At 53.8% G+C, this 14,007-nt stretch overlaps 2 protein-coding genes across 3 annotated transcripts in view; one reads left to right on the forward strand and one right to left on the reverse strand.

Annotated features, from left to right (window-relative positions):
• Positions 1-2,695, reverse strand: part of pudp (pseudouridine 5'-phosphatase) — a 55,110-nt gene extending 52,415 nt beyond the window's left edge. For both annotated transcript variants that reach the window (XM_085999660.1, XM_085999661.1), the window contains exon 1: positions 2,611-2,695. In XM_085999660.1, the coding sequence (XP_085855786.1) occupies positions 2,611-2,683 (73 nt within the window). In that variant the 5' untranslated portion in view covers positions 2,684-2,695. The remainder of the gene's footprint in view (positions 1-2,610) is intronic.
• Positions 2,696-2,714: 19 nt separating this feature from the next.
• Positions 2,715-14,007, forward strand: part of sts (steroid sulfatase (microsomal), isozyme S) — a 100,554-nt gene continuing 89,261 nt past the window's right edge. The window contains exons 1-2 of the mRNA XM_085999659.1: positions 2,715-2,797; positions 8,374-8,523. Coding sequence (XP_085855785.1) covers positions 2,790-2,797; positions 8,374-8,523 — 158 coding nt within the window. The 5' untranslated portion in view covers positions 2,715-2,789. The remainder of the gene's footprint in view (positions 2,798-8,373; positions 8,524-14,007) is intronic.

Raw genomic sequence — 14,007 nt, forward strand, 5'->3', positions numbered from 1 at the left:
GGGGAGGGGCAGTTGGGGGTGTCGGTTGGGGGGAGGGGCGGTTGGGGTGATGGTTGGGGGGAGGGGCGGTTGGGGGTTGACGGTTGGGGGAGGGGCGGTTGGGGTGTCGGTTGGGGGGAGGGGCAGTTGGGGGTTGACGGTTGGGGGGAGGGGCGGTTGGGGGGAGGGGCGGTTGGGGTGTCGGTTGGGGGGAGGGGCAGTTGGGGGTTGACGGTTGGGGGGAGGGGCGGTTGGGGTTGCCGGTTGGGGGGAGGGGCGGTTGGGGGTGATGGTTGGGGGGGAGGGGCAGTTGGGGGTGTCGGTTGGGGGGAGGGGCGGTTGGGGTGATGGTTGGGGGGAGGGGCGGTTGGGGGGAGGGGCGGTTGGGGGTGACGGTTGGGGGGAGGGGCGGTTGGGGTGATGGTTGGGGGGAGGGGCGGTTGGGGGGAGGGGCGGTTGGGGGATAACGGTTGGGGGGAGGGGCGGTTGGGGGAGGGGCGGTTGGGGGTGATGGTTGAGGGGAGGGGCGGTTGGGGGTTGACGGTTGGGGGAGGGGCGGTTGGGGGGAGGGGCGGTTGGGGGTGACGGTTGGGGGGAGGGGCGGTTGGGGGTGACGGTTGGGGGGAGGGGCGGTTGGGGGTGACGGTTGGGGGAGGGGCGGTTGGGGTGATGGTTGGGGGGAGGGGCGGTTGGGGGATAACGGTTGGGGGGAGGGGCGGTTGGGGGTGACGGTTGGGGGGGAGGGGCAGTTGGGGGTGTCGGTTGGGGGGAGGGGCGGTTGGGGGAGGGGCGGTTGGGGTGTCAGTTGCAGGGAGGGGCGGTTGGGGGTGACGGTTGGGGGGAGGGGCGGTTGGGGGGAGGGGCGGTTGGGGGAGGGGCGGTTGGGGGAGGAGCGGTTGGGGTGTCAGTTGCGGGGAGGGGCGGTTGGGGGTGACGGTTGGGGGGAGGGGCGGTTGGGGGAGGGGCGGTTGGGGTGTCAGTTGCGGGGAGGGGCGGTTAGGGGGAGGGGCGGTTGGTGGAGGGGCGGTTGGGGGAGGGGCGGTTGGGGGAGGAGCGGTTGGGGTGTCAGTTGCGGGGAGGGGCGGTTGGGGGTGACGGTTGGGGGGAGGGGCGGTTGGGGGAGGGGCGGTTGGGGTGTCAGTTGCGGGGAGGGGCGGTTGGGGGGAGGGGCGGTGGGGGTGACGGTTGGGGGGAGGGGCGGTTGGGGGAGGGGCGGTTGGGGTGTCAGTTGCGGGGAGGGGCGGTTGGGGGTGACGGTTGGGGGGATGGGCAGTTGGGGTTGCCGGTTGGGGGAGGGGCGGTTGGGGGTGAGGGGCGGTTGGGAGGAGGGGCGGTTGGGGGGAGGGGCGGTGGGGGTGACGGTTGGGGGGAGGGGCGGTTGGGGGAGGGGCGGTTGGGGGTGACGGTTGGGGGGATGGGCAGTTGGGGTTGCCGGTTGGGGGGGAGGGGTGGTTGGGGTGTCAGTTGCGGGGAGGGGCGGTTGGGGGTGACGGTTGGGGGGAGGGGCGGTTGGGGGAGGGGCGGTTGGGGTGTCAGTTGCGGGGAGGGGCGGTTGGGGGGAGGGGCGGTAGGGGTGACGGTTGGGGGGAGGGGCGGTTGGGGGAGGGGCGGTTGGGGTGTCAGTTGCGGGGAGGGGCGGTTGGGGGTGACGGTTGGGGGGATGGGCAGTTGGGGTTGCCGGTTGGGGGAGGGGCGGTTGGGGGTGAGGGGCGGTTGGGAGGAGGGGCGGTTGGGGGGAGGGGCGGTGGGGGTGACGGTTGGGGGGAGGGGCGGTTGGGGGAGGGGCGGTTGGGGGTGACGGTTGGGGGGATGGGCAGTTGGGGTTGCCGGTTGGGGGGGAGGGGTGGTTGGGGTGACGGTTGGGGGGAGGGGCGGTTGGGGGGTGACGGTTGGGGGGGAGGGGCGGTTGGGGTGACGGTTGGGGGAGGGGCGGTTGGGGGGAGGGTCAGTTGGGGGAGGGGCGGTTGGGGGTGACGGTTGGGGGGAGGGGCGGTTGGGGTGACGGTTGGGGGGATGGGCAGTTGGGGGTTGACGGGTGGTGTGGGGGGGCGGGGCTATTCTGATTGACAGGCAGTGTGGGGTGGAGTCTGATTGACAGGTGAGGGTGGGAGGGGTCGGAGTCTGATTGACAGGTGAGGGTGGGAGGGTGTGTCCGGAGCCTCTGATTGACAGGCGGCGAGGGAGGGGGCGGGGCCTCTGATTGACAGGCGGCGAGGGAGGGGCGGGGCCTGTGATTGACAGGCGGGGAGGGCGGGGCGGAGTCTGTGATTGACAGGTGGTGTAGGAGGGCGGGGCGGCGTCTGTGATTGACAGTTGGTGTGGGAGGGCGGGGCGGAGTCTGTGATTGACAGGTGGGGAGGGAGGGGGCGGAGCCTGTGATTGACAGGTGGGGAGGGCGGGGCTCAGTCTGTGATTGACAGGCGGCGAGGGAGGGGGCGGGGCCTCTGATTGACAGGCGGGGAGAGCGGGGCGGAGTGTGTGACTGACAGGTGGGGCGGGGCTGACGGTTGGTGCGGGGGAGCCGCTGCCAGGCCCCGGGGTGGCGGGGTGTTGGTGTGTGGGTGGGGGTGCTGAGAGGTGCCGCTGACCATTAGCCGGGGTGGCGGGTGGGGAGCGGGCGCGGATACTGACCCAGCAGAAGTCCGTCCATGTCGAAGATGACGTGAGTGACGGGCTGGAAGGTGGCGCAGGTTTCAACCGCCATTTCCAGCAGAGCCGGGCGGAGGGATCGGGCCGACCAGCAACCTCGCGGAGTTCACCGCCTCCTCCTCCACAATGAACAGTTCATTCCCACAATCCATGCACCATCCATGAAAGGGTAGGGTGGAAATCTCGACTTCTTCGCCATAAAATCTCGCGTCGTATCAAAAAAAGTATGGTTTTCGTTCACAGACTGCGTCAGCCCGAGTCAAATCATCCGGCAACAAGCAAAACTACATCGATTTCTTGTCGAAATTCATTGCTTTGTTTGTTTTGGGTGGTTTTTCAGGCTCAGCTTTCGGTCGGCCACCAGCTGGCAGCTTTTTCCATGGGGGCGGGGTGAGAGGAGTGGGCGGGGCAGGAAGAGGGGGCGGGGCAGGAAGAGGGGGCGGGGCCAACAGGTAAAGGTGTGCAGGCGACAGGTGAGAAACATAGAAGATAGGAGCAGGAGTAGGCCATTCGGCCCCTCGGCCCCTCGAGCCTGCTCTGCCATTCAATGAGATCATGGCCGATCATCCAAATTCAGTACCCTGTCCCTGCCTTCTCCCCATATCCCTTGATCCCTTTAGCCTTAAGGAATATATCCAACTCCTTGAATATATTTAATGAATTGGCCTCAATTGCCTTTTGTGGTAGAGAATTCCACAGGTTCACCACTCTCTGGGTGAAGAAATTCCTCCTCATTTCTGTCCTAAATGGCTTACCCCTTATCCTTAGACTGTGACCCCTGGTTCTGGACTCCCCAACCATCGGGAACATCCTTCCTGCATCTAGTCTGTCCAGTCCTGTCAGAATTTTATAATTTTCAATGAGATCCCCTCTCATTCTTCTAAACTCCAGCGAGTATAAGCCCAATCGACCCAATCTCTCCTCATACGTCATTCCTGCCATCCCAGGTATCAGCCTGGTGAGTCTTCGCTGAACTCCCTCCATGGCAAGAACATCCTTCCTATAGGACGTCCAATCCCTCTACACCTCCATCCCCCACCAGGATGGCCTGAGGGCACTCCGCTTCTTCATTGAACAGAGGCCCGACCAGTCCCCATCCACCACCACCCTCCTCTGCCTGGCTGAACTTGTTCTCACATTGAACAACTTCTCCTTTGACTCCACTCACTTCCTCCAAATCAAAGGTGTTGCTATGGGAACCCGCATGGGTCCTAGCTATGCCTGCCTTTTCGTGGGATATGTAGAACATTCTTTGTTCCAGTCCTACACAGGTCCCCTCCCTCACTTCTTTTTCCGATACACTGATGACTGTATTGGTGCCGTTTCCTGCTCTCACCCTGAACTCGATAATTTAATTCACTTTGCTTCCAATTTCCACCCTTCCCTCGCCTTCATATGGCCCATCTCCGACTCTTCCCTTCCCTTCCTCGACTTCTCCGTCTCCATCTCTGGGGATAGGTTATTGACCAACATTCACTATAAGCCCACTGACTCCCACAGCCACCTGGACTACACTTCCTCCCACCCCGCCTCCTGTAAGGACTCTATTCCATTCTCCCAGTTTCTCCATCTCCGCCGCATCTGCTTTGACGATGCCACCTTCCATACCACTGCTTCTGACGTCTTCCTTTTCCCTCAACCGAGGATTCCCCTCTACAGTGGTTGACACAGCCCTCGACCGTGTCCGTTCTATCTCTACGGCCCTCACCCCTGCCCCTCCCTCCCGAAACCACAATAGAGTTCCCCTTGTCTTCACCTTTCACCCCACCAGCCTCCACATTCAACGGATCATCCTCCACCATTTCCGCCACCTCCAGCGTGATCCCACCACCAACGCATCTTCCCCTCACCTCCCCTTTCAGCATTCCGTAGGGACCCCTCCCTTCACGACAACCTAGTCCACTCCTCTATCACCCCCAACACCCCTGCCCCTTCGCCTGGCACCTTCCCGTGCAAGTGCAGGAGATGCAACACATGCCCTTATACCTCCCCACTTCCCACTGTCCAGGGCCCCAAACACCCCTTCCAGGTGAAACAGCGATTTACTTGTACTTCTTGCAATTTAGTATACTGTATTCACTGCTCACGATGCGGTCTCCTCTACATTGGGGAGACCAAACGCAGATTGGGTGACCACTTTGCGGAACACCTCCGTTCAGTCCGTAAGGGTGACCCCGAGCTTCTGGTCACCTGTCACTTTAATTCTCCGCCCCACTCCCACTCAGACCTCTCCGTCCTCGGCCTCTTGCATTGTTCCACGGAAGCTCAGCGTAAGCTCGAGGAACAGCACCTCATCTTCCGATTAGGCACTTTACAGCCCTCTGGACTCAACATAGAATTCAACAACTTCAGATCATAACATATATATATAGTTTTTATCCACACTTTTGTTTTGTTCGTCTCTCCCACAGGGCAGCTGTCTTCCATTCTGCCAGCGCAATTCACACTTCATCTAGAGCCATCCTTTGTTTCTTAACCTGTCCCATTACCACCTCCTCTCGCCTTGAATATCTCTCAATGTCTCTCAACCTCTCCTGCCTTCTATCCTATCACAGGCCTTCCCTTTTGTTCTTTCATCCCCTCCCCCCTTTCCCAGCCACGACACTTGCTTAAAAATCTGTTCCATTTCTGGCTTTTTTCCAGTTCTGATGAAAGGTCATCGACCTGAAACGTTAACTCTGTTTCTCTTTTCACAGGTGCTGCCTGACCTGCTGAGTATTTCAGCATTTTCTGTTTATATTTCAGATTTTCAGCATCTGCCGTATTTTCTTTTTGATTTAATACCTATCCTGTTGTGTGGGATATGTCCCCCCCACCCCCGCTTTCTCCCTCCCCTATTTGTCCCATTTGTCCTATATGCGCACACTTGGAGGTCGAATCCCAAACCATCGTTAACATCTTCACCGAAGCATACGAAAGCATAGGCCTTACACTAAACATCCATAAGGCAAAGGTCCTCTATCAAACTGCCCCCGCCACACAGTACTGCCCCCCGATTATCAAAATCCACGACAAGGCCTTGGACAACGTGGACCACTTTCCATACCTCGGGAGCCTACTGTCAACAAGGGCAGATGTCGATGACGAAGTCCAACACCGCCTTCAGTGTGCCAGTGCAGCCTTCGTTCGCCTGAGGAAGAGTGTGTTTGAAGACCAGGACCAGGACCTCAAACCCGGCACTAAGCTCATGGTCTACAGAGCAGCAGTGATACCCGCCCTTCTGTGTGCCTCAGAGACATGGAACATGTACAGCAGGCACCTCAAAGCACTGGAGAGGTACCACCAATGCTGCCTCCGCAAGATCCTGCAAATCCATTGGCAGGATAGGTGCACCAATGTCAGTGTTCTCGCTCAGACCAACATCCCCAGCATTGAAGCTTTGACCACGCTCAGTCAGCTCCAATGGACGGGTGACATTGTCCGCATGCCCGATACGAGACTTCCAAAACAAGCACTCTACTCGGAGCTCCGGCACGGCAAGAGAGCCCCAGGTGGGCAGAGGAAACGCTTCAAGGACACCCTCAAAGCCTCCTTGAAAAAGTGTAACATCCCCACCGACACCTGGGAATCCCTGGCCCAAGACTGCACAAAGTGGAGGAGAAGCATCCGGGAAGGCGCCGAACACGTCGAGTCTCATCGCTGGGAGCAAGCGGAAGCCAAGCGCAAACAGCGGAAGGAGCGCACGTCAACCCAAGCACCCCACCCACCCGCCCCTTCAACCACCGTCTGCCCCACCTGTGACAGAGACTGTAGGTCCCGCATTGGACTCATCGGTCACCTGAGAACTCATTTTTAATGTGGAAGCAAGTCATCCTCGGAGAAGAAGAAAGAAGAAGAAGATTTGTCCCAAGATAGGTAAATAACAATTCTTCAGAGGCTATTTGACCAAAATCATCGTTTCCAGCTCTCCTTGCTTCCAGAGCATAATTCTTGGTCAGGACCATGGAGTGCAAGTCTCAGATGTCCTGGGGCCTGCCCGTTGTGTTTGTTCAGACAGTAATGCCACCGCTTGTGTCGAGGAGGTGGGTAAAGGAGCTCTGGGGAAGTCGCAGCGCAAAGCTGGTCCTGGCGACTGCTGATCACGATAGAACCGTGAGTAGTGTAACCGTCGCTTTCCAGGAGACCATCTGGCACTGATTTGAGTTTGTACCAAGTACAATCTGATTTAACATTGAGGTACTGTACAATTCTGGTCACTTTGCTACCAAAAGTAATTGGCTGATTTTTGACTTGTTTGCACATCACGCTAATCTGATGAAAATACATTTATTGTGAAATTTATCAATTGATTTTGGTGTGTGCTGCGTTGTCTCTTTGTCAGTCTGTTTGTAGTTCACTGCCACTCTTGAATGTAATTGTCATTTATGCAAAATAAAACATTCGGAGTGAGCGAACTCAATTCACTCTTTCAAAGGCAGAGAAAACTGGAGCGAAACTTTCATACGTATTTGATGCCTGTTCAGTGAAGAATTGGTGGCTGCAAGCACACACAAGTAGATGTTTTAAATAAGAAGGCAATGATTACATAGGATATACAGCACAGAAACAAGCCATTCGGCCCAACCAGTCCATGCCGGCGTTTATGCTCCACATGAGCCTTCTCCCGTCTTCATCTAAATCTATCAGCGTAACCCTCTATTCCCTTTTCATCATATGCTTGTCCAGCCTCCCCTTAAATGCATCTATACTGTTCGTTTCAAACACACCCTGGGGTAGTGAGAAAGGCGACAAGGCCGATTGCAGTAATTACAGAGGAGTTTCCCTGCTGTCTGCCACAGGGAAAGTCGTCGCAAGAATCCTCCTCAATCGCCTTCTCCCAGTGGCTGAAGAGCTCCTCCCAGAGTCACAATGCGGATTCCGCCCACTAAGGGGCACAATGGACATGATCTTCACCGCACGTCAATTACAAGAGAAATGCAGGGAACAGCACCAACCGCGGTACATGGCCTTCTTTGACCTCACAAAGGCCTTTGACACTGTCAACCATGAGGGATTATGGAGTGTCCTCCTCAAATTCGAGAGAAACAGAGTTAACGTTGCAGGTCGATGACCTTTCTTCAGAACAGTGACCACACTCCAAAATATACTTCATTGACTGTAAAGCGCTTTGAGACGTCCAGTGGTCGTGAAATGTGCCATATAAATTCAGTCTTTCAGTTCTGACAGAAGGTCATCGACCTGAAAGGTTAACTCTCGTTCTCTCTCTCCTCTCTCTCTCTCTCCTCACTCTCTCCACAGATACTGCCTGACCAGCTGAGCGTTTCCAGCATTTTCTGTTTTTATTTCAGAAATCCAGCATCTTCAGTATTTTTCAAGTACTTTTGAACTGTTGTAATGTAGGAAACGCAGCAGCCAATTTGCACACAGCAAGCTCCCACAAACAGCAATGTGATAATGACCGGATCATCTGTTTTAGCGATGTTGGTTGAGGGATAAATATTGGCCAGGACACCGGGGAGAACTTCCCTGCTCTTCTTCGCAATAGTGGCATGGGATCTTTTACGTCCACCTGAGAGAGCAGACGGGGCCTCGGTTTAACGTCTCATCCAAAAGTCTAGAATCGAAGAATAGCCCCTTATGTGAGATTGATAGGCACCTGGGTAGGAAATGAAGAACTTGGTTCCACTCTGCGGCGGGAAGGAGTCCCTTTGTTTCTGCAAACATTACTCTCTATAGTATGAGGAAAGGCTACTGTTATGCAATTAATACTTAAATCTCGCTGACTTTATTTTTATTTATTTTTAGGAACATGAAGACCTTGCTGGTGTTCTTTCTGCTCCACTTGACAATAGGGAATCCGGGGCAAAGTGCAAGCATGAGGCCCAACTACATTCTTATCATGGCAGATGACCTCGGTATCGGAGACCTGGGCTGTTACGGAAACAGCACCCTCAGGTTTGAAGTTCACTATACAGTGATTTTTGTCTTTTTTTTTCAGACTCTTGCATTGTGAAATACTTGCGATGCCTAAGTCAATATTTTGAGCTCGGAACAGTACTGTGGTGCTTATGTTACTGGACTAGTAATCCAGAGGCCTGGACCAGTAACCCAGAGACATGAGTTCATAATCCCACCATGGCGGCTGGGCAATTCAGTTCAAAGCCAGCCTTGGTAATGGTGACCATGTAACTACTGGATTGTCGTAAAAACCCATCTGGTTCACTAATGTCCTTTAGGGGAGGAAATCTGCTGTTCCTACCCGGTCTGGCCTATATGTGACTCCAGACCCACAGCAATGTGGTTGACTCTTAACTGCCCTCTGAAATGGCCTAGAAAGCCACACAGTTGTACCAAAAAGTCGCGACAAACCTTCACCACACAGGACTGCAATGGTCCAAGAAGGTTTATTTTATTCGTTCCTGGGATGTGAGCGTTGCTGGCAAGGCCGGCATTTATTGCCCATCTCTAATTGCCCCTTGAGAAGGTGGTGGTGAGCCGCCGCCTTGAACCGCTGCAGTCCGTGTGGTGAAGGTACTCCCACAGTGCTGTTAGGTAAGTAGGGAGTTCCAGGATCTTAACCAAATGACGATGAAGGAACGGCGATATATTTCCAGGTCAGGATTGTGTGTGACTTGGAGGGGATCTTGCAGGTGATGATGTTCCCATGTGCCTGCTGCCCTTGTCCTTCTAGGTGGTAGAGGTCGCGGGTTTGGGAGGTGCTGCCGAAGAAGCCTTGGCAAGTTGCTGCAGAGCATCTTGTAGATGGTACACACTGCAGCCACGGTACGCCGGTGGTGGAGGGAGTGAATGTTTAAGGTGGTGGATGGGGTGCCCATCAAGCGGGCTGTTTTGCCTTGGATGGTGTCGAGCTTCTTGAGTGTTGTTGGAGCTGTACTCATCCAGGCAAGTGGAGAGTATTCCATTACACTCCTTACTTGTGCTTTGTAGATGGTGGAAAGGCTTTGGGGAGTCAGGAGGTGAGACACTCACCACAGAATACCCAGCCTCTGATCTGCTCTTGTGGCCACAGTATTTAAGTGGCAGGTCCAGTCAAGTTTCTGGTCAATGGTGACCCCCCCACAATGTTGATGGTGGGGGATTCGGCGATGGTAATGCCGTTGAATGTCAAGAGGCGGTGGTTGGACTCTCTCTTGTTGGAGATAGCATTGCCTGGCACTTGTGTGGAGCGAATGTTACTTGCCACTTACAAGCCCAAGCCTGAATGTTGTCCAGGTCTTGCTGCATGCTGGCACAGACTGCGTCATTATCTGAGGCGTTGTGAATGGAACTGAACGCTGTGCAGTCATCAGCGAACATCCCCACTTCTGACCTTATGATGGAGGGAAGGTCATTGATGAAGCAGCTGAAGATGGGGAACTCTGGGCAGTTGCTCCCCATTACCTTCTCAAGGGCAGTTACGGATGGGCAATAAATGCTGGCCTTGCCTTGTTAATGTTGATGCTGCTTTTTATACTGTGGCTAACGCCGGTAACTGCCATATCACACTCTGGCCTGACCACACCGGCTGACTGGAATTCCAGCTGTCCTGCTGAGGGGAGTGGTCTGTCTGCACATGTGTGCTAACACACATGGACAGGGCATCTCTCAGTACCTGTAACTTTTTTTTAGTTGTTCACCGGATGTGGGCGTCACGAGCAAGGCTAGCATTTATTGCCCATCCTAATTGCCCTTGAGAAGATGGTGTTGAGCCACCTTCTTGAATACAACTGAGTAGCTTGCTGGGCCATTGCAGAAGGCAGTTTAAGAGTCAACCACATTGCTGTGGGTCTGGAGTCACATATAGGCCAGACCGGGTAAGGACGGCAGATTTCCTTCCCTAAAGGACATTAGTGAAGCAGATGTGTTTTTACGACAATCCGGTAGTTTCATGGTCAACATTACTGATACTAGCTTTATATTCCAGATTTATTTAATTGAACTTAAGGCCTAAGCAGCTGAAGGCACGACCACCGATGGTTGTGCGATTATAATCAGGGATGCTCAAGAGGGCAGAATTTGAGGAGCGCAGAGATCTTGGGAACTGAAGGAGATTAGAGATAGGGAGGGGCGAGGCCATGGAGGAATTTGAAAACAAGGTTGAGAATTTTTAAATCAAGGCGTTGCTTAACTGGGAGCCAACGTAGGTCAGCGAGCACAGGGGAGATGAGTGAAAGGGACTTGCTGCGAGTTAGGACACGGGCGGCCAAGTTTTGGATGACCTCAAGTTTCCATAGGGTAGAATGTGGGAGGCCAGCCAGGAGTGTGTTGGAATAGTCAAGTCTAGATAATAAAGGATGAGGGTTTCAGCAGCAGATGAGCTGAGGCAAGGGCGGAAACGGGCGATGTTACGGAGGTAGAAATAGGCAGTCTTGGTTATACCACGGATACGTGGTCGGAAGTTCATTTCAGGGTCAAATATGACACCAAGGTTGCGAACAGTTGCTAGGGAGAGGGATGGAGTCGGTAGCTAGAGAACGGAGTTTGCGGTGGGGACCGAAAACAATGGCTTTGGTCTTCCCAATATTTAATTGGAGAAAATTTCTGCTCATCCAGGACTGGATGTCGGACAAGCAGTCTGACAATTTAGAGACCATGGAGGGGTCGAGAGAAGAGGTGGTGAGGTAGAGCTGGGTGTCGTCAGCGTACATGTGGAAACAAGGGGCAACATGTAGATGAGAAATAGGAGGGGGCCAAGGATAGATCCTTGGGGGACACCAGAGGTAATGATGCGGGAGTGGGAGGAGAAGCCATTGCAGGTGATTCTCTGGCTACGATTAGATAATTAAGAATGGAACCAGGCGAGTGCAGTCCCACCCAGCTGGACGATGGTGGAGAGGCGTTGGAGGAGGATGGAGTGGTCAAGCGTGTCAAAGGCTGCAGACAGGTCGAGAAGGGATAGTTTACCTTTTTCACAGTCGCAAAGGATGTCATTTGTGACTTTGATGAGAGCCGTTTCGGTTCTGTGGCAGGGGCAGAAACCTGATTGGAGGGATTCAAACATGGAGTTCCAGGAAAGATGGGCACGGATTTGGGAGGCGACAACACGTTCAAGGACTTTGGAGAAGAAAGGGAGGTTGGAGATGGGGTGGTAGTTTCAAAGGTCGGAGGGTTCAAGTGTTGGTTTTTTGAGGAGAGGTGTGATGACGGCAGATATGAAGGAGAAGGGGAAAGTACCTGAGGAGAGAGAACCGTTAACAATGTCAGGTAACATGGGAGCCAGAAAAGAAAGTTGGGTGGTCAGCAGTTTAGTGGGAATAGGGTCGAGGGAGCAGGAGGTGGGTCTCATGGACAATATGAGCATGGAGAGGTCATGAGGGGAGATCGGAGAGAAACTGTTGAAAGATGCGAGTTCAGGGCTAGGGCAGGGGTGAACCTTAGAGGAAGTTTGGCCCGGTGGGCTAGGGGAAGGAAGGGAAGTGGCAGAGACAGCTGAACGGATGGTCTCAATCTTAGAGACAAAGAAGTCATGAGCTCCTCACACTTGATGTTGGAAGTGAGTATGGAGGAGACAGGGGAGAGGGGTTTAAGAAGACGGTTAGCAGTAGAAAATAGTACCCGGGAGTTATCTTTGCATTCCAGAAAAACATAGAATAATAGGAGCAGGAGTAGGCTATTCGGCCCTTCGAGCCTGCTCCGCCATTCACTATGATCATGGCTGATCATCTATCTCAATACCATATTCCCGCTCTCTCCCCATACCCCTTGATGCCTTTTGCGTCTAGAAATCTATCTATCTCCTTCTTAAATATATTCAGTAACTTGGCCTCCACAGCCTTCTGTGGTAGAGAATTCCACAGGTTCACCACCCTCTGAGTGAAGACATTTCTCCTCATTTCAGTCCTAAATGTCCTACCCCGTATCCTGAGACTGTGATCCCCTCGTTCTAGAGCCCCCAGCCAGGGGAAATATTCTCCCTGCATCCAGTCTGTCTAGCCCTGTCAGAATTTTATACGTTTCAATGAGATCCCCTCTCATTCTTCTAAACTCCAGCGAGTACAAGCCCAATCGACCCAATCTCTCCTCATACATCATTCCTGCCATCCCAGGTATCAGCCTGGTGAATCTTCGCTGCACTCCCTCCATGGCAAGAACATCCTTCCTCAGATAAGGCGACCAAAACTGCACACAATACTCAAGGTGTGGTCTCACCAAGGCCCTGTACAACTGCAGCAAGACATCCTTGTTCCTGTACTCCAACCCTCTCGCTACGAAGGCCAACATACCATTTGCCTTCTTAACCGCCTGCTGCACCTGCTTGCTTACCTTCAGCGACTAGTTCACAAGAACACCCAGGTCTCGTTGCACTTCCCCTTCTCCCAATCTATTGCCATTCAGATAATAATCTGAAGATCAATAGATGTTTGGGTATTAAGGGATATGGAGAGCGTGCAGGTAGGTGGAGTTGAGGTGGAAGATCAGCCATGATCTTACTGAATGACAGAGCAGTCTCGAGGGGCCGAATGGCCGACTCCTGCTCCTATTTCTTATGTTCTTATAAGAGTGCTACAACCAAGCCACAGCTGCAGATACTGTTATGTAGGATTCATTTTGTAGGACACGTCAAGATCCCAGAAACTTTGTGGGATAGCTTACATTTAAGGGCACGGCGGCAGATCCTTGTCAAGAGGCTTTGGCGCTGTCCAAGGTAACGGCTGCAGATTGGCCAAAGCGTTCAAGAGCAGAGCGCCAGAGACGTAGACAATCGGATCACCGGTAGAGCAGCCATGCAGAAAACCCAGCGATGAAGGTGCAGGAAGAACAGCCACTTAGCGGAGGTACAGGATGGGCAGTGGCACTGGTGGGGGTGCTGCTGCCCAGCAGGAGCTGGCACCTTCAGGGGGAAGAGCGTCCAAAATTGGCAGCCAGCAGCAGGGCAGATATGGGAAGTACTTTTCTTCATTGCAACAAAGTTCTTTAAAATAAGTCGCATATCTTATCGCAATTTCTTTTGAATTGCACTTCAAAACAGAACATACAGTCTTGCACAAATAGCTGTGGAAAAGTAGATACATTTGAATTGTGGTATCCGTGCTGTTTGTTGCATCGGTTCCTGTTATCAGCATATTGTCAGTGGGAGGAAGTTAGTAAATTGGCACGAGTCGCCCACTGTATTCCTGGACGCAGCCACTGACACTGAGCCAACAGGACTGGCAACATTCTTCACTCCTTGATTTTGGTGTGTGTGTTTTTTTTTATTATCGCTGCTGAGTAATAGACTTGTGCCAGCAATTGATTATCTGGGGGGGGGAGGGGGAGGTGGAGGAAGTGAACAGTGGCTAGCAAAAGCAAACAGAAGTTCTAATATAAAAACAGAAAATGCTGGAAACACTCAGCCGGTCAGGCTGCATCTGGGGAGAGAGGGAGAAACAGGAGTTAACGTTTCAGATTGATGACCTTTCGTCCTGATCCTGACGAAAGGGTCATCGACCTGAAACGTTG

This window comes from Somniosus microcephalus, chromosome 10 (genome assembly GCF_052327205.1).
Source record: "Somniosus microcephalus isolate GS21.2 chromosome 10, FLI_Smic_1.0, whole genome shotgun sequence".
Classification (NCBI taxonomy): domain Eukaryota; kingdom Metazoa; phylum Chordata; class Chondrichthyes; order Squaliformes; family Somniosidae; genus Somniosus; species Somniosus microcephalus.